General features: G+C 47.4%; 11 protein-coding genes across 11 annotated transcripts; 6 read left to right on the top strand and 5 right to left on the bottom strand.

The window, feature by feature from the left end:
• Positions 1 to 817: 817 nt before the first annotated feature.
• BKA55DRAFT_592404 (major facilitator superfamily domain-containing protein) lies at positions 818 to 2,768 on the bottom strand (the record flags this gene model as incomplete). Its single annotated transcript, XM_046195386.1, has 2 exons — positions 818 to 1,280; positions 1,330 to 2,768. 2 exons carry the CDS (start codon positions 2,766 to 2,768, stop codon positions 818 to 820), a joined length of 1,902 nt encoding a protein of 633 aa, XP_046052416.1.
• Positions 2,769 to 4,269: 1,501 nt separating this feature from the next.
• Positions 4,270 to 5,945, bottom strand: BKA55DRAFT_687999 (general substrate transporter; the record flags this gene model as incomplete). Its single annotated transcript, XM_046199154.1, has 3 exons — positions 4,270 to 4,881; positions 4,932 to 5,719; positions 5,774 to 5,945. The coding sequence occupies 3 exons, from the start codon at positions 5,943 to 5,945 to the stop codon at positions 4,270 to 4,272; spliced, it is 1,572 nt and encodes a 523-aa protein (XP_046052415.1).
• Positions 5,946 to 6,494: 549 nt separating this feature from the next.
• On the bottom strand, positions 6,495 to 7,797 carry BKA55DRAFT_687998 (uncharacterized protein; the record flags this gene model as incomplete). The annotated part of the gene is made up of 2 exons (XM_046199153.1): positions 6,495 to 7,705; positions 7,755 to 7,797. 2 exons carry the CDS (start codon positions 7,795 to 7,797, stop codon positions 6,495 to 6,497), a joined length of 1,254 nt encoding a protein of 417 aa, XP_046052414.1.
• A 1,144-nt stretch (positions 7,798 to 8,941) lies between these two features.
• On the bottom strand, positions 8,942 to 10,341 carry BKA55DRAFT_537393 (uncharacterized protein; the record flags this gene model as incomplete). The annotated part of the gene is made up of 2 exons (XM_046189906.1): positions 8,942 to 10,093; positions 10,219 to 10,341. The coding sequence occupies 2 exons, from the start codon at positions 10,339 to 10,341 to the stop codon at positions 8,942 to 8,944; spliced, it is 1,275 nt and encodes a 424-aa protein (XP_046052413.1).
• A 666-nt stretch (positions 10,342 to 11,007) lies between these two features.
• On the top strand, positions 11,008 to 11,856 carry BKA55DRAFT_563074 (uncharacterized protein). The gene has a single exon (XM_046192362.1). The coding sequence runs from the start codon at positions 11,071 to 11,073 to the stop codon at positions 11,755 to 11,757; it is 687 nt and encodes a 228-aa protein (XP_046052412.1). The 5' UTR covers positions 11,008 to 11,070; the 3' UTR covers positions 11,758 to 11,856.
• Positions 11,857 to 12,078: 222 nt separating this feature from the next.
• On the bottom strand, positions 12,079 to 13,099 carry BKA55DRAFT_506900 (uncharacterized protein; the record flags this gene model as incomplete). The annotated part of the gene is made up of 3 exons (XM_046187307.1): positions 12,079 to 12,432; positions 12,496 to 12,672; positions 12,734 to 13,099. The coding sequence occupies 3 exons, from the start codon at positions 13,097 to 13,099 to the stop codon at positions 12,079 to 12,081; spliced, it is 897 nt and encodes a 298-aa protein (XP_046052411.1).
• Positions 13,100 to 13,840: 741 nt separating this feature from the next.
• On the top strand, positions 13,841 to 14,736 carry BKA55DRAFT_687994 (class II aldolase/adducin N-terminal; the record flags this gene model as incomplete). The annotated part of the gene is made up of 2 exons (XM_046199152.1): positions 13,841 to 14,045; positions 14,093 to 14,736. 2 exons carry the CDS (start codon positions 13,841 to 13,843, stop codon positions 14,734 to 14,736), a joined length of 849 nt encoding a protein of 282 aa, XP_046052410.1.
• A 190-nt stretch (positions 14,737 to 14,926) lies between these two features.
• BKA55DRAFT_563068 (Alpha/Beta hydrolase protein) lies at positions 14,927 to 17,522 on the top strand. Its single transcript, XM_046192361.1, has 4 exons — positions 14,927 to 15,540; positions 15,590 to 16,103; positions 16,153 to 16,892; positions 16,940 to 17,522. The coding sequence occupies exons 1-4, from the start codon at positions 15,349 to 15,351 to the stop codon at positions 17,264 to 17,266; spliced, it is 1,773 nt and encodes a 590-aa protein (XP_046052409.1). The 5' UTR covers positions 14,927 to 15,348; the 3' UTR covers positions 17,267 to 17,522.
• A 5-nt stretch (positions 17,523 to 17,527) lies between these two features.
• Positions 17,528 to 19,125, top strand: BKA55DRAFT_563067 (zinc finger protein-domain-containing protein). The gene has a single exon (XM_046192360.1). It carries the CDS (start codon positions 17,828 to 17,830, stop codon positions 18,833 to 18,835), a length of 1,008 nt encoding a protein of 335 aa, XP_046052408.1. The 5' UTR covers positions 17,528 to 17,827; the 3' UTR covers positions 18,836 to 19,125.
• A 38-nt stretch (positions 19,126 to 19,163) lies between these two features.
• On the top strand, positions 19,164 to 20,229 carry BKA55DRAFT_563066 (Mss4-like protein). Its single transcript, XM_046192359.1, has 3 exons — positions 19,164 to 19,489; positions 19,542 to 19,708; positions 19,758 to 20,229. Exons 1-3 carry the CDS (start codon positions 19,312 to 19,314, stop codon positions 19,896 to 19,898), a joined length of 486 nt encoding a protein of 161 aa, XP_046052407.1. The 5' UTR covers positions 19,164 to 19,311; the 3' UTR covers positions 19,899 to 20,229.
• A 207-nt stretch (positions 20,230 to 20,436) lies between these two features.
• On the top strand, positions 20,437 to 24,548 carry BKA55DRAFT_611001 (uncharacterized protein). Its single transcript, XM_046196655.1, has 3 exons — positions 20,437 to 20,993; positions 21,043 to 21,557; positions 21,604 to 24,548. The coding sequence occupies exons 1-3, from the start codon at positions 20,688 to 20,690 to the stop codon at positions 24,386 to 24,388; spliced, it is 3,606 nt and encodes a 1,201-aa protein (XP_046052406.1). The 5' UTR covers positions 20,437 to 20,687; the 3' UTR covers positions 24,389 to 24,548.
• The last annotated feature ends 71 nt before the right edge of the window (positions 24,549 to 24,619 follow it).

Below are 24,619 nucleotides of genomic sequence, written 5' to 3'. Positions count from 1 at the left end.
ATGCAACGATTTTTATGACCTGATGTTTCTATTTTTTGGATTCTTGCGGATACCCCATGCTTGGACATACTGTTGAAATTCCCTTGTGTTTGTCTTGTGTATATTCACTGCTGTCTGGAACGATATAACTAAATGATATCTAACTCGGTATATTCTATATAGACACTGAACAGCCAGACACTGGTTGGACTGAGGACAGTCGAGATGACTCGGATGGAGCTGAGCTCTGTAATCAAATTGATAGTGTTTGATATATTCTGCATGCATTCTATGGAGATACGTGCACTGTTGTGTAAATTGCAAGGCTTGGACTGAATGGTACCGTTCCTTGAGACTGTTGCTCTAAGTGGTGTTGAAGTATTCTGGTCAAAAGTATACCAGGATTATCCTAAACTATCCCAAACTACCCCAAACTACCTTAAAAGTTATCATAAATCTATCTTAAATTATCCAAGTATGTTTATTATCCAAGATCAAAGTCCTACGTCTCCCACTATCTTTTTACAATCTCATTCTTTAAAGCAAACAGTCAAGCAGATTAACAGCACTTGTAGGTATTAGTTTTTTGACTGATATATCCGTATTAATTAGGGTATTATAGGAAGAGATGTTTGCGTGACCACCTCATATCATGGTATAATCTGAGCAATTTCCTAGTGGTATCTATCCAAAACGACATTTTTTGCAAACCCGCTACACCATCATCATCCAATGAGCCCAAGTCATGAAACGCCTTGCTTTCAAGCGTGACCCGAAAACTCCATTAGACGTTGCTAGTTATTAAATACGCAAAGATATGTGAAAGTGGCTATAAGATTTAAGCGCTCTCCTTGTTGGCCCCGCTGGCCACACTGTCGCGACGAGCGATGACAGCAGCCAACGCGGTATCGTTGTCGTTCTCCTTCTCGTCTTCCTCTGCAGAAGAGCCAGAGGCAGGGGCAGCAGGAGCGGTAGGAGCATACTTGCTTCTCTGACGAATCCTGGCACCGTAACGATAGAAGATGAAGGGAATGGGTGCAAGCACAGCGGCGACACAGCCGAGAAGGGTGGCAGCATATTGAATGCCCATGCCGTCAAACATTTGACGAGCAAACAGAGGGAAACCAGCACCGCAGAGAGATCGAAGGAATGTGTTACCGGCGATGGCGGATGCGGCAAACATGAGATAGGCATCGACGAGGTAGTTGAGAGCCTGGAGGAAGATGGACATGAGACCGAAACCAGTGAAGAGACCACTGAGAGTGGGAACGATCCAGTGAATATCCTTGGTGTATCCAGTCCTAGTAAAAGTTAGTATTCCGTCAGTTGCTGAGTTTGTGGATTACTTACCATCCAAACCAGAAGATACCAATGGCGAAGGCAACACCACCAGCCATGACGTTAGGCAGACGCCATTCGGGAATAGGAATACCGTTGTTGGCGGCAAGCTTGCGAATGTACCAAGGCTGTTGAGCAATGACTGTAGCACCAGCGATAAGCTGACCGACAATCATACCGAAGAAGCAAAGACCGGATTGACCAGAGCTGAAGCCGTGAACGCCAACAAAGACGAGAGGGTAGGCAGTAAGGAAAAGGTAGAGGAGTCCGTAAATGAAACTCATGTAGATGGAGAGCAGAAGAATTATGGGCTCGGTAAAGAGCAGACGCAGAGGTCGAGAAAAGTTCTTCTGCACGAGCTCCTTGAAGTCAACCTCGATTTCCTCTTGCTTGGCATGAATACCCCAGTTCTTAGTGCGACGTCGCAGATCAGCCGCCTTGGCGATGAGAATGACAGGCGGGTAAGTCTCCTCCAAAAAGATGATATCGAGTATGAGAGCAGTGAAACCCATGATGGAAGCGAGATACTCAGTCCAGCGCCATCCAAGGTGAGACTCAACAATGAAACCACCGATGAAGGGGGCGAGAAGAGGACCAGTAAAGACAGACATGGAGAAGAGAGTGATGGCAGTACCTCGAGTACGATTATCGAACATGTCGGAAAAGACAGCGGCGACGACAGCAAGAGGACAAGCACCGAAGAAACCACTGAAGAATCGGCAGAGAAGAATAGTCTGAATATCCTTGCCAGTAGCGCAGCCAATTGAGAAGACAGAGAAACCGAAGATGGAGATGAGAATTGGAAGACGACGACCGCGCAACTCAGACAGAGGAGCCCAAAGCGAGGGACCAAAGGCAAAACCAAGCACGTAAAAGGTCGTTCCCAAAAGACCAACCTCATTGCCAACATTATACTCATGAGCAACAACCATAGTCGCAGCAGAGAAAATAGAAGATGTAAAAGCAGATGTCATGGTTGTGAAGCCCAATACAGCAGCAGTGATAAGCTTCTTCCTCAATGGCCAATTCTGCGAATGCATAGGATCATTTGGTCCATCGAATTCAACAACATACTGCTCCTGCTCCGGCAAAGGGGGGGGATATGGCTTTCCAGCACCAAAGTTAGGGAGAGGCTTTCGCGAAGCTCGCGACGCTGTGCGGGAACGAAGACTTCCTCCGACGGTGGCATTGTGTTGACTCCGAGCTGTTTGGATTCTGCTGAGTTCTGTAGGATGACGCTCGAGGTCGTTTTGGGTTGAGATACGGCTGATGCTGTTGTATTGACCAATTGAGCGGCTTCGTCGACGTGCTGAGTTCTCGGATGATGATGAGGAGACGGTTGATGCGGAGATGACTCGTTCTATTTCAGCACTGTCGCGCTGTTGGTATCGCTGAGGAGAAGCAGCGCGTTCAGCGTCTAGCAACTCCTGATCCACGATATTCCCCGCCATCTTGACTGTGTGTTTCGTCTTCAGTTCAGATAGATAAGTCGATTGTCGAGAAAACTGGTATTATAAGTCTAGAGAGGTGTGCGGGCGTAAATATATGTATAGCGTCTTCCTCTTCTCGCTGTAAGCTGCAGCTATGACGCTATAGGCTGTCGGGAAAAGGCGAGAATGGATGGATCGCGACGCTAAGGTGATGATTGTACGAAAAAGGTCAAGCCGAGGTCGTATGCAGGTAGGATGTTGAGAAGTTCGAGTCAGAAGAGGAGAGAGAGAATTGACTCGATTACTGTTCAATACGATACAGTCTGTATCTAATCTAGAGAGATAGAATAATGAGACAGAGCAGAATAGAACAAGGAGATCATGATTCAAGGGGTGATGCCATCTATAAGTAATGACAAGGTCCACTGTAAACAAAGTCCCCCAGTCCCAGTGCCAATCTCTTCCAGAGCGAAAACGAGATCCATTACTAACTATCGACCCAACACAAGCACTAACAGAATCAATCCCTGGCAACGGAGAAAAATCTTCTGCTTCGTACCCTCTTTCACTCGGAAGAGGCCCACTTGTCTTCGGCATCCACGCTCGGCACCGGCGCCGGGACGAGGCCCGAGCTGCAACAAGGGGTCATATATCCGAGTGAAAGTATACTATATCCGTTTTGCACCTCTAGCTACTGCACGTTGATTATTCAGAAAATCCGGGTTATGACTCTTTTCTCTGCGGATCATCTCGGTAAGCAAAACAATCGGTCGTGTCTCAAGCCAACAGGGCCGAGATCCCGTGGATGGATACCAATCTATCGAGAATTCCAATCTTGTTCTTCACAATCAGCTCCATTGTTGGGCTTCAAAGGTTCCAAAATGCCCCTGCTGCCCCGCCGCTCCCCTATGTTACCTTACACAGATCCGATACTTTTGAATGGTTGTATTTCCAGATTCCTTGTAGCATTGACCAGCTCGTTTATTTAGATGCCCCTGAGTTTATGAACTGTATTTCACCGAAAATTGTCAGGTGCGAGAATTGCGGTGTCAGTGTCTAACAAACGACGATCATGCACATGCTTTATTCAGCAGCTTTCAAATCCCGTTATCTGACCAAGACTGCATATGTACTTCGCTTCCTCGCGCATATCTTCAAATCAATAGCCAATGGAGGGAGCCGGCCGAGTGGTCTCCCGTAGTGGTTCCACCTTTGAGCTTCTGGAAAAGCTTGGACAATGCAAGGTGATGTAACATGTTCGGCGTAAGCGATTCCTTCTCGCTCTTCGCTTTTTGACGCCTTTTTTTCCTTCGCTTTTCCTTCGCTTTTCCTTGTCACAACATGCCGCGGTTTACCGCAAATAAGCCGTATTGTTTTGTTCATGATATTCCGCTTGCTACCCACCGAAGCCTCTCGGTCTTACGGCCAAGACTTGAGATAAGGCTTTCGTGTAATGCCAATGCTAAGAAAGAATAACAGAAACTTCTAACGTCATGATATTTATGTTCTATTTCAGGATATATCATCGAACACCCCAACCATCGTCGAGTAAAGCTGTCGCTTCTTCAAGACTCAGCCCCGCCGTCTCAGGATAAATACGCCAGACCAAAAAGTAACCAACACCACAGATACACGCATATAACACAAAAGTCCAAGATGGACTCAGCAGGTCCATTAGTGGCAGGAAGGTCAACCCTATGACAAAGTTGGCTGCCCAGCTTGTCGATGTTGCGACTCCACTACCGAGCGAGCGAACAGCCAAGGGAAACAGTTCGCTCTGCATCCATGGCACGTTTCCAAGACCAAGCGCATACGCTGCGACATAGACCATGATGCTCACGAGGATGGTAAGGGCAGCCATCTCGTGTCCTGATGTGGCTGGTGGCTCATCGGGCGTGGTGTTGACTCCTGCTGCCAATGACAGGAACGAGAAGCCGTACGCGGACAGCAGCAACCCGACGATCATGAATGGGATCGAGTACAAAAGGACTCTCCTTCGACCTATGCGATCAACAAGTCCAAGGGCAGCGACTGTGCCGAGGAAGTTCGTAACGGCGACTACCATAGAGGTAAGTGTTGGGCTTTGGAAGCCAATGACTGTGAAGATGGTGGCAGAGAAGTACATAAGTGAATTCTGTAAATTGTTAGTTTCTTATCGTACTCGTAGTTCGCATGATGACTTACGAAACCGCAGAGCTGTTGCAAGCCTTGAAGCAGACAAGCAATAGCCAAAGCTCTTCGGTTTCTCCCTTCGCTGATTAGGAGCTCCCATCCACCGAGCCACTTCCAACGGCCAGATGCTCGAAGATCGCGCAGCCGTTGTGCCTCATACTCGTCCCGCACCTCCAACTCGATCTCTTTGATGATTACATCCGCATTATGATGCAATGCGTCACCATTGACTCGTCGTATAACCTCCTTTGCTGTCCCAGACCTGCCGACCTTGACTAGCCATCGAGGTGTCTCGGGCATAAAAGCAATCATGCTCCCCTGAACAATGGCGGGCAGAGCACCCAGACCGACCATCCACCGCCATCCTGTCGCCGCGGAACCGTAGGTTGAAAAGGCCCAACCAATGATGTATGCGATAACCTGGCCCAACGTGATGAACATGATGTTCAGCGTCACCAACCGTCCGCGATGCGCAGCGGGTGCCACCTCAGCTATGTACAGCGGCACGACGAAACTGGCAGCGCCAACTCCCGCACCGATAATACATCGCCCAGCGACCATGATTGGGACCGTAGAAGACCATGCTTGTAGAAGTGCGCCAGCAATGAAGAGGATGTCGGCGTAGAGGATAACGTGCTTACGTCCGAGTCGGTCGGCGAGAACGGATGAGAAGGGCGAGATTATCAGTGCAAAGAGCGACGTGGAGGATGTAATAATCGATTTGTCCATCGAGGTCAATTCGCGGTTCGAGAGGGATGTGCCTATTGAGACAAGGGTTGCAGAAACAACACCTGTGTCGTCTAATTGCTGTCAGCATGATTTTGAGGCCAAACCATGATATAATAGAGTCTTACACCCGAAAAGCAGACCGCTGATACCAGCAGCGAACGTCAAGGCCAGGACAAACAAGCTGGGCATTCCACCCTCTGTCTTGCCGGCTTCAGCGGGAGACCCTTGAGCAACATCATATTCAAGCTCTTCTTCGTCGCTGTGGCCCGCAATCAGCGGCGCTTGAGAGCTATCCATTCTGTTGCGTTGGGAGGTGCCGTATTAACTGTTTGAGCAGCGTTAACACGATTCCATGAGGCTGTGGTTGGAGGTCAAGAGGAACTCATGAAGTGAGAGTCGTGGATCTGGGGTCCTTATGATACATGGCTGATCAGCATCCCTGGTCACATGGGGTTCTCGCCGAGTCAAAGATGTCAAGGTGGTACATCAAGCGTCGGGGGTTCAAGAAAAGTGCATTATGTCCAATCACTCTGATAATACCTACAATTCAAGTCTAAACTTATATTCAAGCTTTAAAATGGTGATCTTGAGAATGCTCAGATTCAGCTATAGTATCATCATAAATTCAGTCAATTACCGATTGTTTTAACCTTTAATTCCCACAGTTGATTAATAGATAGCTGACAAATTGTCTGTCGTTTTCTGGCATCCTTGAGAAAATACACATAAATAAAGTAACTCTCTAACGTCCGCTAATATTAACTACCGACAGCTCCGGCATCCATGTTTCCAACACTTCGAATTAATCCGCCCTTTATATCATATCCATCCGCTTCAAATATGCTCTCAACTAATGAAGTTCTTGTTCTTCAGAAAGTAATACCCATGCACAGCCGCCAAACCCAAAGGCTGCAGCACCAATGGAAGTCTATGCTTCACATGTCTGCTCATCGACTTGGCCATGACAGTCTTGGGAGCTCCAGGTGTATACATCCAGTCTTGCAGCACCCCCCAGGTAAGTTCTTGAATTGGGTGAATTCGAGCAAACATATCCTTCTCGAAACTCTTCATCGCCTTGTCGAGTGCTGCATCATCTTTATTAGCAGCTCCGTTGATGGCCTTTGCAAGTTGCATTGCATCGTCGAGAGCTTGGTTGACACCTTCACCAGCGTAGGGTGTCATGAGATGTGCCGCGTCGCCGATGAGAGTTAGACCTTGCTTGTGCTCCCACTTGGTACCGATGGGGAGCATGTAAAGAGAACGTGGAGCGCATCTTCCGTCAGCCAACTCCAGTGCTTGCTTTAGTCGAGGGTCCCAGTCCTTGTACTTGGTGTTAAGCAAAGTTTCAGTTGTCTCCTTCAAGTTGTAAGGATCGAAGCCGCAATTCTCTGGCTTCGCCCAGTCTTCATTGTCGGTGACATAGCCGCAGTAGATGTTCAGACTACCATCGCCCATCTGTTGGATGGTTGTTCGGTTGCCATCTGTGCTGGCAAAGATACTACCACGATTGACCAGCTTGGTCAAATCAGGAGCTCTGTTCTCAGCGTCTGTGACTTCAAGCTCGTGCATGGCAATTCCTGCAAACTCGGGGACTAGGCTTGGGTCGATTTCCTTTCGAACTTTGCTCCAGGCACCATCAGCACCGACGATGAGATCGAAGCCATCAACTGTTGTGTGGTTAAAGAAGAGTGTTCGGCCTTCGACCTTCTTGAGATGATGACCCCACTTGATTATGCCCTCGGGAAGTGACTGGGCCAATATTTCACGAAGCTTGGAACGGTCGATCTCAGGGCGTTCTTCGATCTTGTTGTATTTGCCGTCTGCGTTTCGAACGAGGTGGTATTCAAGGTCCTTATCGACAATGGCCATATACTGTCCATCGTAGCGGGCGTGCTTCAGGAATTTGTCAAAAACTTGGGCCTCTTTGAGAGCTGCAAGGCCAGTTGCTGTGTGAAGATCGAGGGTACCTCCTTGGGATCGGAAGTTTGGATGATCTTCTCCTTCGAAGACTGTGACTTCTGTGCCTGCGAGGTGAAGGAGTCTTGCTAGTAAACAACCTAGAGTGTGTAAGCAGATGTTATTGAGGAGTTCGGTGCAAAGCATTACCAGCTGGACCTGCACCAATGATTGCAATCTTGCGGTTTCCCATTGTTCAACGTGTATCGAGTTAACAGTATGTGAATGTATTGTTTGAGTTCCGGTCTGTCTATTGAATACCTTCATGTTGACGGGTGTCTTGGCATTTAAATAGACCAACTTAAAGAACTGCTTCATCATAGAGGCTTGGTTTAACATTAACACAATACCTATCTAAACTCTCAACCGGAGATTCAGCGTTTAGCTTATCCTCCGACGGTCAAACCGGCCCTAAGTTCAGCCTCTGTGACGCCTCATCAACTGGGTTCGCTGTTCAACCTACGAATTGCACTGTGACTAAAATGACAGCCAGCCTATCACATATTCCCTTAGTCGAAACAACGTTGCAATTTAGTGGTAAACTTCCCCAGCCGCCGTTTTTTAGCCAACAGTGACGATGATGACAGGGCTCAGTGCCACGTTTTGATGGGCTGAGGCTATGTTGTTAGCGCTTCAGCTCGAATGGCATTTCCGTTTATGAGACGGTTAAAGAATGACAGAAGCTTAAGGACTTTACCAATTAAGCCTGAGTGATAAAAATACTTAACCAAGGTTACGATAATTTAGATGGATTTAGTAGGCTCGTTGGCTGGTTCATTTTGGCCTCCTAGGGTCTCAAGCGCTCTGACACCCTGAGGGACGGTTAGATAAGGAAACTGGTAAAAATAGGTGACGTCTTTCTTATCGTCTATGAATTGCGTACTTTTATCGTGTTAGTGCTGACCGCGGTTTTGAGGCTAGGTATCGGAGATGGGGATTGAAGCAAAAGTCCGACCCTGGTCTGTGTAAGTCAACAGTCAACCAACATCAAGTAAATACCGTTGGGCCTTCAAAGTCTCGGTCTTTTACAAAAACTCGGGCACGAGTCTTTTATTCTATCTCCGATAACTGGGTTGCTTCGATACTTAACTTTCGACCGCACATCCGTGTTACAACGAGTTGTTGATGGATTCATGGCAGCTATACAGTCAGTACCTCGGGGAGGAAAAACTTCAATACTTACCCCGAGGATATCATATGCGTAAGTCACGCCTAGATTTATTGAGCTCTTCTTTGCCCATGCTTAGACACATGATGAAGGGTGCGTATATTGATGAATCTCCAATGTTCATAATCTTTTCTCTCAGAACTGAATTTCTCCCCTGGCCGTCTCTTCTTTATTGCAAAAGCCCACGGAAGTCTACAGTTTCCACGTATCTACGTGCGTCCCAGACTAAAACCAGGCGTTCCGAAATGTCAATGAACCAGCTGAAGTATCTCCCTCTCACACGTAGACGAGTCCACGCCAACTTCTCTCCCGTCTTGGAATAAACGACCAGGGAGGCAGATTTCGATTTTTCACGCCAAGAGATGCTGAAGAAGAATCGATCAAAAAGTACGCCAGCTTCAAGATAGTAGTCATCTTCGCTCTTCACGTTGTAGCGCTTCACTACATCTCCCTCCTTCGTATACAGCGTAAGCCACTTGCTTGTTACAATCCTGCTACCATCTGAAAACATTCCCGGGTGACATGAGAATGATTCCCATTCCATTTTCGCCACTTTCCTGGAAGCAGGCCTGCCATCAACAGTCCAGTATTCGAACGGTTTTTCATTCTCAGCCCAGAGGTACACAATGCCACTACCTGGTTCACAGGAATAGCCTTTATCCATGTCATCTTGGGATATGGCGTATTCATAGGTCAACTCCATCCGTTCTAGGTCCCACGTTTGGACGGTTTCTGGGCCATTTTCAACCCAGGGGCTGCTGTGTATCGTCAAGTAGTGATTTCCGGCGTGAGAGTGGAACGCATCACATACAAATCCTTCTTTGGGAAAGAGTATTTCTCCGCGCTGCGTTCCTTGAATGTCCCAAATATCGAACCAAGTCTGGATCACACCAGGGGCTGTCTTATGATACATAACATGAACAATTAGGATGAAATGCTTATAGACTTGGCAATTTCTCAGATAGGGATAGAGCTCATCGCTGCCGAGATGGGTGTTTGTAAACCTGGCCATTAGAGACCAGTCTGGAAGACTGTAAACAACAATGGGAGGTGCATCTTCATCTGAGTCACTGTATTCCCTGCCCATGAGGACAGGGCCAAGGATCATTGCACATCCAGGAAACTTTTCTACCTTTGTGAATAGGAGACGTGGCTCGTCGAGGTCTAGCACAAAGATGTCGCGTTCGTCTTCTGTGTTGCCTGGCGAAGACCGAATTATGAGTGGCGCCACCATATCGTCATGACGGTCGAATTCGAAGGTGTATCTGCCCTCAAGTTTGTCTTTCAATTTCAAGAGGCTTGCTCCGGCTTGACTCCATGGCTGATGTCATCGGCAGCTTGAGATACACTCCTGTAACAGGTCCTCAGGGGGTGCGAGGTTCGTCGAATATCATGACGTGGATATCCGAGGCGCATGAGTTGTTCTTCCCAAACGTGGTCTGGTACCTTGCTTTCCCATAGTCTTTTTGTTATCGATAATGTTCTACAGAAATCCTTGAGTTCCAGCTCAAAGACGATTTGCTGAGCGAGTTCCAAAGTGTGGAAGACTCGGTCAGCCGAGTTGGCCATGTTGCTCGTAAGGATGCAGATACTCTGGCGGAGGTGGTTATCAGGAAGAGCTCTGTTCGTTTTGCTGACTGGATAGGATCAAGGATGGCGGTTGTGGTGTTTATGATGAGACTTGAGAATACCGGACCCAGAAAGTCTTATGTTGTAGTGAAGTCAACTTGCTCTTGCAGAGAACGCGTTTAAATATTTCTAGAGCGAGGCCAGGCATCAGCCCGACTGGCTCAATGTCCTGATTGTATTTGCCCTCATTTGTTTCTATTGTTTGTCTAGTGAATATCTTATCAGTGCCTAGGTTTCAAGCAACATTTTTGGTCTCTGTAAATGACTAGTTCCCATCTCGTGAGTTCTTGATTTTCACATAGATATATATTGGTCGTTGATTTCGAGTCTGAATCTTGATATGGGAATAGCAAATGAATAAGGGCAAGCATATCTGAACATCACGATTCTCGCTTTGCAAATGATAAAACAGAAAACATCTTATACATAGTGGCAGAATCTGATTGTATGCCATTTTGATATTCCCATTAAGACATCTCATATCGGTTATAGTCTTGAAGGATGACAAGACTGCCTAGACAGGTTTGGCGTGGTGGACACGGAGCCCCTGTTTGATGATTTTGTCAGCCAAAGCACGATCTAATTTGAATCTCACTCATTTCCCTTCTTCACATTCATCTCCTCAATCTTATCGGGCTTTTCTCCACGCCACATTCTTTAAAGCATGCTATGGAGCTGATATCATTCCTTCTGCGAGTGGTCGCCTTCCCTCTTTTGGTGGCCCTCCCAACTGTTAACGCTACACCTGCAATCAGCCTCCCTTACCCCTTTGAAGCCGACAAACTCTACGACCTCAAAATCGATCAAAAGATTGCACCAAACGAGGAAGTCCGCAAGAGGGCAAATGCCTACCGCGTCTATCTCGCGTTGACACCACCAGGATGGGGCACAGGGCCTGTATGTTGGCTCGCAAAAGAAGTAGACCTAGACGTGACACAAGTCAACGTCACGATTCCTGCAGATGCAGCACCCGACCAATCACGAATTCGCATCTCAACTGCCCTCTTGAAGAAAGGCGCCCCAAGGGGTATGGGCTTTTCCTATAGCAGTAGAACTACTCTTGTTGGAGCGAATGCAACTTGGAGTCAGAAGGAGTTGGATGGGAGGAACCATATTGATGCAGAGGAAGTTTCTTGTTGGGCTTATGGGTGTGCTAGGACTTGCCAAGTGACCTATTACACTACAAAGGATGAAGAAGATGGGCCGATTGGAGATAAGGCATATGCTTGTGTGAAACAGTGTGCAAAGGATCTGAATCCAAGAAGTGATGGGGCCATGAACGGGATGTCCATGTCGAGGATATTGGCTGTGGTTGTAATGATTGGATCCATTCACATGGTATTAGGAGTACTTTAAGGGGGTCTAAGAAGGAACAGTAAGGAATTTGTAAATTTTAGCCTGTTTATTAATATCAACAACAATATTTTAAGGTTTTCGAGAGTTACATCAAAATAGGCTAAGTTTAGCCTTATTTTTAAACTTATCCTTAAAATTATTTATATTTTATAAGAATATTTCCTTATAAAGAACCAGATCCCGTGTCTTTAAGAGTTTGAACTTTGCCTCGTGCAGGTGGTTGATAATAAATCGCAATAATAATATATATCTGATATAAGAGGATAGTTGTTTTGCATACGCGAAGCCAGTCTTTGTCACTCTCTTTTACAAAGAGTTCTCCTAGTTCTTATACAAGCTGCGTAGAGCATCAACCAATTCCACCTTTCCCCTGACGGTGTTCTCATCATACACGAAATTCTTCGCAATAATGCCGTCCGCCAAGCCGCAGGTCGTCATCTCCTTGAACTCTTCAGCATAGAATTCAGGAACAATTTGCTTCCAGTAATCAAGGAGCTGGTCCTTCTCTACAAGCTTCAGCTCAACTTTTTTGCCGGTGATTTCTTCGACTGCCTCCTTCAGATCAAGAGAACCGTAAGCCCGTGGTCCAAAAACGTTGAAATAGTGAGGTCTGGGCTTGGCTGTCTCGGCTAAGAGGGAGTTTGCGCAGTTCTCGGCTACGTCTTTGAGGCCGACCTTGAAGTATAAGTTAGTATGATTTTCTTCAAGTTCCTTGTAGGTCTCAAAGGTTTTACATACCATAGGGATCTTGTAGTCGATGGGTGCGATCCAGGAGTAGATGGTTGGGTTTTCATCCTTTGCAGCATCGAGGAGATGAGCCCAGTCCTCGTGGAAGTAAGTAGGCCTAACTATCGAGACTTCAGGAACAGAGTCCTTGAGAAGTTCATCTGAGATGTAGTTCACTTTAAGAACCCCCTAAATGAAAGTTGTGGTCAGCTTTGTGCTAAGAATTTCAAAGTAAATATTCTAGACATACAATGCCGCTTGAGTTGTGAGCTCCGATGGCCGAAAGGATCAAAAGCCTCTTGATGTTTGCCTTTTGCAGAGCTTTCTTGACATTCGTAGCAGCTCGAGTTGCCCAATCACCAGTGTCAGTCCCATCGTAGGTAGGAGGTGGGATGTAAAAGACTGTGTTTGAGCCTGTAAAATCAAGGCTGTCACTGTCTGCGATGTCACCTTTGACAGCTTCGAAATTCGAATGCTTCAGAAACTCAGGAGGCGCTTTGGAAGTGTCTCGATAGACGGCACGAATAGAAGGCTTGCTGTCAGACTCTAAAAGAGTCCGAATGGTTTCTCGGCCAGCCTTTGTAGAGGCAGGGATGACGGTGATGTGACGAGACATGTTGCCGGAGTTGGTGGAGTTGTAAGCTGGAGTCTGTGAATCTGAAGCTTGACTTATGATGATATTTTCAACTCTTCAACAGACATCAAGACCTTATATACAATTTCATTCACCTCCAAGTCAAGTATAAGATCATGTCAGATGACATAATCGAAGCGGACTTCCGGCGCAACATAGTCTCTTGGAGCGCCATGATCATCCGCATCTTGGCAATATATTAGATAATTTGAAGCTCGAAAGTCCGCTCAGCAGTACCGACGGGCTTTGAGAGTCCGAAATACCGAAAGACCGTCCTCTAAAAACTTGGCTTTGTGGATCTCGGATAAGCATAATCTGACAGTCTTGACGATCATTTTCCGCTGGCTTACAAATATTCGCATCCCGCGGGTGCCTTCGATGTTGACATGTTGAAGCTTGGTGTAAGGTTGTCCGTGAGACATTGCACATGGCATGATATCACAATTGAACGAGAAGAAATTGAGAAAAAGGCTGTATTTTCTGGATATTGTTGTTGGCTGTTTTGCGCAATGGGATATCTCATCAGGCCCTCAACATCAACCCAATGCTTCGGATAATCAATTTGTCAATTGATCAACCACCAATCATGAAGCATATCAATTCGCCATCAAGCATCACTGGCGATCAACCCCGCATCGATACAGATATAATTAAGATCAATCTGCCTCTATTATTCATCTGATAATCGACTATTCAACTGGTTAATATTTCTAATCAGCGAGAATGTCACCATCTGCCACCACAGGTCAATCCATTCTAAACACAGCAAAAGCCCAAGATGGCAAAGTGAAACGCATTCACAAGATACCTGAGTTTTCCACCAAAGAAGCTACAAGACAATGGCAGCTGGAACAGATGGCTGGTGCATTCCGTGTTTTTGCCAAGCTTGGGTATGCTGATGGAAGCAGTGGCCATATTAGTTTGAGAGGTTTGCAGCAATATCTTGGTGTTATCCCATCAGACTAACAAGGGTAGATCCTGTTGATCCAGAAACCTTCTGGATCAATCCATATGGTGTTCACTTCGGATTGCTGACCGTTTCTGACATGGTTCACATTGATGAGAATGGCAATCGTATCGGAGGCGCAGAGAAGCCTGTGAATACAGCTGGTTTCATCATTCACGCTGCCATTCACAAACGCCGTCCAGATATCAACGCCGCTTGTCATCTTCACAGCCCCTACGGCCGGGCCTGGTCAACCTTCGGAAAGCCCATCGAGATGATCAATCAAGACAGCTGCATGTTCTACAACGATCTCGCAGTCTATGCCAATTTTGGGGGAGTCGTTTTCGCCAAGGAAGAAGGCAATAGGCTTGCTGATGCTCTTGGAACCACTAAGAAGAACATCATCTTGCAGAACCACGGCCTTCTTACTTCGGGAGGGACAATTGGTGAAGCAGCAGCGTTCTTCATCGCTTTGGAGCGAGCATGTCAGGCACAATTGCTTGTAGAAGCTGCTGTGGCTCCTAATGGATCTCAGCTCAAGAAGACTATCGTGAGTGATGAGGAGGCGCAGTATACGAAAGAGAACACAGGGAGTCCTGAGGCGATGTACATGCAGTTTGAACCCGAGTATCAGATGCTTCTCAAGGAATCCGAGGGCGACTTTTTGCAATAAGCAAACCTATTGTCGCAGAATACAAATGCTGTCAATTGAACAAAGCTATCCTATCTTTGGATTTATGCTGGTTGTTGGAACAGTAGTTTCTCTAATTCGTCTCCGGGCAGATGGCCCTATGGCTAAATACTCCGGCAGTAACTGGATGCGATTACCTGCAGCTATAGCGGCCAAAGAACCCGAGCATCGGGTCCAAAATCACTACGGGATACGAGTATGTGACCTACGACACTATAAAGCGCTAAGAGGCCCCCGTAAGCGACTTGCTCTCAACCTCTCATCAGGTGATGTTTTTCTTTCCGATATCAATCTTCTCCAGCCAACACCCCCAATCGGCGATACTAGAGGCAACATTTGACAAGCTATATAACTTCAAAAATCATACAAGGAAATAAGAAGGCTGAAGTGAAATACGAGATAAGAGTCTGACTGTAATTTAGTGAGTCACGATTGGCCTCTCTGAGCCTACTGTATCAGCAACCCGGCTTACACCACCTTGTCCTGATCGTCGGAGATTTCTATATGCGTCTATACAGATCTGACATATACGAACCTGGCTCTCCCCTATAAATAATATAAATACCTGTCATCTTGAGTCTCTACTCGGTTGCTATGATGCGCTTCGTCGGTAACATGTCTCTTATCGACGCTGGCCGGGCCCTTCTGAGTCTGCCACAAGCCCTATTGTATCCCCCACCACAGACAACATCTGCACCTCTAGTTACGGTCCAGAACGGCACATACTCCGGAGTATATAATTCTCAATATGACCAAGACCACTTCCTTGGTGTACCATTTTCTCAGGTAACGCTCGCCCTAGTCCTCCGGTCACGACTGGCTAATTCTTGTGTAGCCACCAGAGCGTTTCTCAGTAGCGCAAGGGCTCAATACAACTTGGGATGTTATCCGAACAGCGCATGAATATCCGGTTCATTGTTATGGCTACGGAAGGGATCAAGATGGCTTCGAGCAGTCTGAAGATTGTCTGTACCTAAATATAGTGCGACCTGCAGGCCTTCATGACGATGCACTTCCAGTCGCTGCTTGGATTCATGGAGGAGGTCTATGGATGGGTGGTGCTGCGAATCCGCGTTACAATCTCTCATTCATTGTTGAACAAAGTGTTGCCCTGGGGAAACCAGTCATTGGCGTCAGCTTCAATTATCGTCTTTCGGCATTTGGATTCCTCATGGGTAAAGAGGCCATGAAAGAAGGAGTCACGAATCTTGGATTTCGTGATCAAAGACTTGCACTCAGTTGGATTAACGAGAATATCGCGGCGTTCGGAGGCGATCCCGATAAAGTCACCATCTTTGGGGAGAGCTCCGGCGCAGAAAGTGTTGCGGCTCAAATATTTGCCCACAATGGTAAGTTCACAAGCCGTTCAATCTGAGATAATCTCTCTGACTATATAAGGACGAGATGATGGCCTTTTCAGGGGAGCTATTGGGGAGTCTGGCTTCGGTGCACCCCTTGGCCGATACCCTGGTGGCTTCAATGCGACTAAAAACCCACAGAGTACTTATGACTATTTTGTTAGCTCCATCCCATCGTGTGAGAAACTGGCGGGATCAGACTCGACTCTAGACTGTCTGCGCAAAGCACCCGTCGAAGAGATTGACATAGCATTGCGATCCGGCACTGGCCAAAGGTGGGCTCCCGTCTTGGATGGTGACTTCTTTGCGGATTATACTACGAACCAATTAGCCAGTGGACGTTTCCTCAAGATCCCAATTCTTGTAGGAGCGAATACAGATGAAGGGACATCCTTTGGCACTAGGAATGTTGACGACGACGACGATTTAAGGGAGGGTATCTGGATGAGGATGTTCCCAGATGAAGTAGAGAAGACCACTGGAAAGACCAAAAATGAACTCATTGATGAGTTGATGAGTCACTATCCTAACGACCAAAGCCTCGGAATTCCGTCCTTGGAGACCTGGCCACACGTTATCAAGCCAGGCGATGGCTACGCCGAGGAATTCGGACTTCAGTATCGCCGGGATAACGCAATATTCGGAGATTATGTCATGCAGTACCAACGACGTCGTGCGAATAAAGCTTGGGCAAAGCATGGCGTACCCAGCTATGTATATCGCTTCAACATCAGGCCGAATGGACAACCACCGGAGGCTGGAGTAGGACATTTCCAAGAAGTAAGACCATCAGATCCTTTTCAGTGAGAAACAACTAACTATTTCAGGTCGCTTTTGTGTTTCATAACACCAACGGTGTTGGATACGATCCTAACCCATTTGGAGGTAATGGAACATATCCAGCGGATGCTAAAGCCATGTCCAAGACGATCAGCACTGCTTGGATCAACTTTATCAATGGTCTTGATCCTAATGGCGTTCCAGGGCCGGAACTCTTTAATGGGAACGATTGGCCTGTTTATGAGCTGTCTGATGGCCCTAACGGGAAGGGTGCGGTCTTCGACATCAATGGAACGCATATTGAGGTTGATGATTGGAGAGCTGGAGGTATGGAGTGGATGGCGGAGCATGCTTTGACGGTTTTCGGAAACTAGAAGCTATTCTCTGATATTTAGAAGCGAACCATATAAGGACACTTATTGTATTAGCCTGTCTTATACTTGGAATGCACTTTGCATCGAGAGGAACTGTGAAGAAGTGCATCGCACACCATGAAATCAAGGAATAGTCAGGCGCAACGCTTCACCGCATTGCCATTGGCACATATTATACACGAGATACTGGAACCATGATGATTCCAATATTGCTGAGGGTCAGGATGCTCTCCTCAGTTAAGACATTGATTGGCTTTGTGATGAAGGTATGAAGCCCCGTTCAGTTTGATCGATTCTGCTGTTCTATGTAGGATGAGTACATGAAAGCCTCTGTCTTTTTAAGTAAATATGTCTAAGCTTGTCTAACTTACCACGAGATTATGAGTTAATAGGTTGCCGACGGTTGAGACGAGTGTGTGGTGTTGGTGGTGAAGCTAAAGTTTATGACTTACGCAAGCAGAGGCTCGTACTTCCCGCCACCGTCATTCATATTCATGTTGCGACCTCCACCATCACAATCTCACGATCTTTTTATCAGAAGGTCTTGACGCCAGTTCAGACATGGCAACAGGGATTAGCCACGATCTTACTACAGAATCATCTTCGGAAAAGCTCACACGTATCGGCACAGGCTGCTGTGGAAGCGTTTGGGCAGATGCAAACTCATCAAAGGACGACGGCACCCCCTCCTGCATCAAAAGAGAAGACGGCGATCCGCACCGATCCATCATAAATGAACACTTCATACATCAACTTGTTGTTCAGTCTCTTCAACTGAACCCACAACACGCCAGAAACTTCCGAATACCTCTTTGCCGTGGATTTCTCAACAAAGAAGACGAGGACTGGTCTCTGGTCCTCCCCCGACTCCCGCCAGGCTCAAAACCTTGTAACGCATTGCTCAGCGAAAAAGTTCAGCCACTCTCAGAAGACATTAGAAAGCTGCTGGTCTCCAAATTCGCAAGAGGAGGAAGTGACCAGGATGCCATAATCAACGACAAAAAGAACGAGCACTGCCTCATCCGCCCATATCTTGGCCGCAGGAAGAAGGATTGGGGAGACACTAACCGCAGCACTTTCTTCAGCCTGAGGAACTTTCCACTTCATCTTGATCGGATGATAGAGCTTGGTCTCGATGTGCAAAGCTACGCGAAGGTCATCGCGGAAGGCCTCGCATTTCTCCATTGGGTCGCTCGCATTGATGCCAACGATGTCGAATTCGTTCTTGCTCGTTCACGCCCGACTTCACACTCGCACTCACATATTCCATTCGATATTACCATCTTTGGGCCTCACTCAATGTGGGTTATAGACTTTGATTGCTGTGATCCTATTACAATGGACGAAAACGGTGCCGCAACCGCTGCTGAGTGTTTTTGGCGAAATGATCCCTACTATCCTCGACCTGGATCTGCAGACAACTCTGATCAGGAGCTTTGGGGTATTTTTAGAGACCATTACTTGGAAGTGAGCGAAGATATGATAAAGAAAGAGGAGCAGTCTGTGAAAGGTCTTCCTAGGTTATTGATCAGTATCATTGAGAAAGGGCCAAAGTCAACCCAAGGGTAATAATTAACAACTACAATCGAAGCATCATAAATTCTTTGTTATTGTACCCGAGACATAGTCTTTCTAATGGTACCCTAAAACTTATGGGCGGCGGATATGGAGTCGCAGGGTAGCCTGTGTAATCCTCATGATCTAGTTGACCAAGATTACTCTAAGTGTGCAATATTTCTAGGCTTCGGCCCTGATGTCTTTTTGACAGACCAAATATTCAAGGCCTTGTCGTACATCTCAACTTAAAGAGGGTTCAGTGTTGATGTTGAAACGGGATTCCGGTGCTGACGGCAGGATCGTTCCTCCCCAGTCGGTGGAACTCCAGGATTTCCGGAGTCCGAAATAGGCAACTAGAAATCTATTTATACCAATTCATCCGAATTGTCAATTGCTTACGGCCAATTCCTTCTTAAATACAAAGATTCTCGCCTACAACCTCTTCTTTGGTATTATTCACCTTTACGCATGATAACAACTACCACAATATGTTTGCCAAGCATCTCCAAAAACTCGCCAATGCTGGCGGACCTGAGGTCACTTACGAGGCAGGCTGTCACTGTGGTTATATCAGCCTCTCAGTAAAACTCTCCCCTCCTCTGCCTGAACATGAGGTCGTGAACTGCAATTGTTCTATTTGCCGTCGAGGAGGTTACCTTCTTGTTTGTATGAATGGCTTAATGCATTATGTTCGGACAATGCTGACCCGAGTCACTAGACCCAGCGTATGAGAAAGTGACCTGGCACAACGACTCAGACAAACGTGTCTCACGATATCAATTCAACACAAAGGCTCGCGATCACATGTTCTGCCCCAAATGCGGTGCCAGCATTGGTATCGACTTTGCGAGGGTATGGCCCGAGGATCCTCGCTATGGCATCAGTGTGGGTGACATGAACCGCTACTTTGAAGCGTCTTACTGAACATTTGCAGGTGCGACAGTTCAACAACATCGATCTCGACTCACTTCAATACAAGAAGCTCGATGGCTTACATACCGTTGAACCAGCAGTTGACTTATCGGGTAAAGAGATTGATCCAAAGGTAGGCGAAGCCCCTGCTTCTAGTTCTTAATTAGAGAAGCTGTCAGTTGGAGTTGGCGTTGGTGGTGCGAAGCGATTTCAGAGGCAGAAAGAGAGCTTGCACCAATTGAAAGATCGAGATCAGCTGAAGTCTTGTTTGGTATCCAAGCTTGGCCAAGCCATTTACGCAAGCTTTTGGGGGTGGGGTTGGGATGATCATGCCATGGATGTTGATGCTTGGGAATTCCCTGTCTGGCTGAACTCTTGCACATCTTGATCAGCGATTAGCAGTCTTGGCATGCATGAATCAAGGTGATCTGATGAGTTATCACGATATTGTGCCTATAACTATCTCTGAATTTGTCACTGAATAGAAAGACATCATCTTTTCTAAAGTGCTACTAATAAGACCGTCAACGTCATTCACGGTTAGTGGCGCTCTGGAATTAAACCCCTAGCCACGAGTCCGGGGTGCTCCCCTGTAACTTGCCTTAACGCGGCTCTTTTGCCCGCTAAAACTGATCGTCCCGGGGCCAAAGCTCCCTGTATCAAAACTACGTACTTACGGATAATCGACGTCATCGACCTCAATCATGCTCTGCACCCGATTGCTTTCCTTGGTTGATTGCGTTTCAAGCAACCATCCCAAAGTGATGAATCAATCGCAATGGGCCAAGTAGTGTTATTTGTGTGACGCTAATCAATTCTGGTGTCATATCAATATTTCATTTCTCTCCCTGTTCTCCTCTTCTTCCTCTCCTCTTTCTCTCTTCATCATTATACCCGAGTTGGGGAGCTCAATCACCAGCTTAATTCTCTGTCTGCCTTGAGGTCCGCCATCATGTCGCAGTTTGAGCAGCAGCAGATCCCTTCGGCTGGGCAGCATTACAGCGCTCAGAACCGTGTGCCTAATGTTCGCCAGTTCATGGACCAGTTGGATCAGAACAAAAAGGCCCGCGACGCTGAGATTGACGAGCAACTGAAGCAGAACAAGATCCATGGAGAGACAAAGGATCATAAAAATGATAGAGCTGAAGCTCTTCGAAAGCAGAAGGATATCCGCACCGTGCGTGATCCCGTAACAGGCAAGGATGTGGGTATTCGAGATGCCGACATTGATTACAAGGAGGCTGTTGAAAACCCTCAGGTAGGTACCAATATGTTATTAAAGAAGAAACAGGGACTAACAGTTTCAGCTATCAATTCCCAACGAGAACCTAGGGAAGCCTGCTACCCTCGCAACCTCTTCGAAGCAGTCTGGCGAAGAGTACCGTTACGCCCAAGATGTCACAGCGCCTCCTGACCCAGTCCAAGAGGGTGCGACCTCAGATGTCCCCATCCGAAGTGAGAAGACCTCAGTGGTGTTCTACAAGACTCCGTCAGTCAGCTACGAACCAATGTTCGAGATTCTCGAGCAGCGCAGTAACGTTTTGTGTATCGGTATTTTCGCCGCCATTGTCTTTATTGGAAAGATGTTTGGCGGTCGCCTTCTTGGTCTTATTCCATTGGGTTTCTGCGTTGCTGCTGGCGTTTTCCTCTGGACAAAGGATTTGATCCGTCAAGGTCGAGATCTCGAATGGTCGAGCGAGCAGGAACGTGGTGAGACTGCCACCGCAAACTTGATTCCTGAGTCAGTTGAATGGATGAACACCATGCTGGGAATCATGTGGGGATTGATCAACCCCGAGATGTTCGCTGGCATTGCCGATACGTAAGTGAATATTTCCAGTGGCATGACTTGGTACTAACTGTAGCAGTCTCGAAGATGTTATGGCGGCCTCAGTTCCTGGCGTTATTGAGAACGTTCGCGTTGCAGATATCTCTCAGGGCAACAACCCCATTCGTATCCTCAACATGCGTGCTCTTCCCGACTCTCATGTCCAGGACATCAAGGACGAGCAGCACCGACAGAACGAGAAGACCACCGACCCCGAAGAACTCGCGGCGAACGAGCAAGCTGGCTCATTCTACAACCTCGAGGTTGCTATCGCCTATCATGCGAAGCCCTCTGGTGCGGATATCGCATCCAAAGCGCGCAACATGGGTATGCAGCTTGTTTTCTATCTGGGTATCAAGGGTTTTTTCGGTGTTCCTTTGCCCATCTGGGTCGAACTCCAAGGCCTTGTTGCGACCGCTCGAATCCGACTTCAATTGACTCCAGATCCTCCTTTCCTCAAGACCCTCACTTTCACGCTTATGGGCATTCCTAAGGTCCAGGCTGGATGTACACCCATGATTGAGAAAGGTGTAAATATTCTCAATCTTCCTCTCATCTCCAACTTTGTCAACTGGGCCATTGGTGCTGCCGCTTCGATGTACGTGGCCCCCAAGAGTCTGTCTCTTGATCTTAGCAAGATGCTCCAGGGTGACGACATCAAGAAGGAGACATTGGCTCTTGGTGTCATGTTTGTTCGCATCCACAAGGCTACCGGTCTCAGCAAGCAAGATCAGCGAGGAAGCAAGGGTGGTGGTTCCGATCCCTACATCACCATCAGCTGGAGCAAGTTCTCCAAGCCCCAATTCTGTACTCGTGTTATCCAGGACGATCTTAATCCCGTTTTTGAAGAGAGCGCTGGCCTTCTGGTTACTGCTGATCTCCTCAAGGCTGACGAGCAGCTTTCGGTTGAGCTCTGGGACAGTGATCGATCTTCTGCTGATGATGTCGTTGGCAAGGTCGAACTCAGTATTCAGAAGCTTATTCAGCACCCCGGCAAAATGTTCCCCCAGGTTTCCAAGCTTCGAGGAGTCAAGGCAGATAGCGAGATGCCCGGAGAGCTTCACTGGGAAGTCGGTTTCTTTGGCAAGACGCAATTCCGAAAGGCCCTTCGAACTGATGGTCGGGATCTCAATCTCCCCAAGGCGCTCGCAGACAAGCCTGAGCTTCAAGAGAACAAGGGCGCGATCGACACCAAGGAAGAAGACGCCGTCATTCACACTCCTCCCGACCCATTGTGGCCTTCTGGTATTCTCAGCATCGTCGTCCACCAGATTGTTGGCCTGGAATTGGAAAACATCAAGGGTTCCAATGGAAAGAGAAAGGGTAGAGAATATGAGCCAGCTCGTCCTGAAGCCGGTGAAGTCAAGGAAGAGCAGGCCAAGTCTCTCCCTAGCTCTTACTGCACCATCCTTCTCAACGACGATCTTGTTTACAAGACCCGAACAAAGGTTGTTTCTTCTCAACCCATCTTCAACGCTGGAACCGAAAAGTTCATTCGAGATTGGCGTTCTGCTATCGTTACCGTTGCAGTCCGTGACTCACGCAACCGCCAGCATGACCCTCTTATTGGTGTTGTCCCTCTCAAGATCACCGACATTCTTCAAACCAGCAGCGAATCTACCAGGTGGTACCCTCTCGACGGAGGCATCGGTTTTGGCCGCATCCGTATCTCCCTGTTGTTCCGTTCTGTTGAGCTCCGACTTCCTCCTCCTCAGTTGGGTTGGGATATTGGTACTTTCGAGTTCTTGTCTGACACCATCACTACCACTAGTTATGCTCCTTCGAACCACGCCAAGATTCGCTTCCGTACTGGAGGCTCATCTGCCAGCGTTGGTAAGAGCTCATCCTCTCGTGAGGCGGATGGCATGTCATTCAACATCAGCGGTGCCGACGGTAACCAACGTGTTCGCCTACCAGTTCGACATCGCTATAGGTCGCCCATCTTTATGGAATTTTACCCAAGTGGAAAACGAAACCCCGATGCTTACGCCGTTCTCTGGCTCCTGGAGCTTGTTGATGGTGAAGAGACTGACTTTGATATCCCTGTTTGGAAGTGCAACCACAGCGTGCGACTCTCTCAGAACTACATTACAGAAGAAAATTACAAGTCTGTTCCCGATATTGATATGGAGCAGGTTGGAAGAGTCCGGTTCCGAGCTCGATTTTCTGCTGGAACAGATTCCGATCACATCAAGTTCGCCAGTACCAACGACGACCGTGAGACAATCGAGGCTTGGGAAGCTTGCTACGCAGAGGGTGTGCGTAAGCAGGATGTTGAGACCGAGGTTCCTCATGTGATCCAGAAACTTCACGAAGAGTCTCTGACTCACGGCCGTGATGTTCTTGCCCAAGCCGACGACAAGCAGAAGCAGAAGTGGCTTGCCAAGGACGGCACCGATTGGAGCGGTGCCTTTGGTGAAGATCCGTCTGCGTTGATGAGTAAAAAGAGCAATAGCGAGTCCAGCGAGGAATACGACGACTCTGATGAGGATGACTCTGATCCTGATCTTGGTATTCAAGATGGCGACACTGAGCCTACAGACCCCTCTGAGGACGGACGCCCTTCCGTCGATACAGCAGGCACCAACGCGACGAGCGCTACCAACAGTTCCCAGGCTGACTCCAACAGCAAGAATCCCATCAAGAAGATCAAGTCATACAGATCTGACAGTCGCGATATGCATCGCAAGCACCGTGGTCTTATGCAATGGCGACCCATGCGCAACGTGCAGTTTGTCAAGGATGAAGCCAAGTTCGCAGTCCGAAAGGTGGCTAAGCTTGGAGCCCTAGATGGCCGAAAGCCTGATGTTGAGACTGAGGTTTAATGCATAAGAATTCCCTTTGTTTTGAAGAGGCAATGGTTGGAAAGGCGATTGGTAAACGGATGAGATTGATGATGGCACGATTGGAGTTTTGCTGATTATGATTGCCTTGTATAAACACGAATAGCAGTTATTGAAATGAATTGAACCCCTGATAATAACCAACTAATTTGTACATCAAATTCCTGAACAAATAATGATGCGCCACCAGCTGCCAATATGGAAAATTACTAT

This window comes from Fusarium redolens, assembly GCF_020744475.1.
Source record: "Fusarium redolens strain MPI-CAGE-AT-0023 chromosome Unknown BKA55scaffold_5, whole genome shotgun sequence".
Lineage (NCBI taxonomy): Eukaryota > Fungi > Ascomycota > Sordariomycetes > Hypocreales > Nectriaceae > Fusarium > Fusarium redolens.
This window is presented reverse-complemented; position numbering and strand designations above follow the sequence as displayed.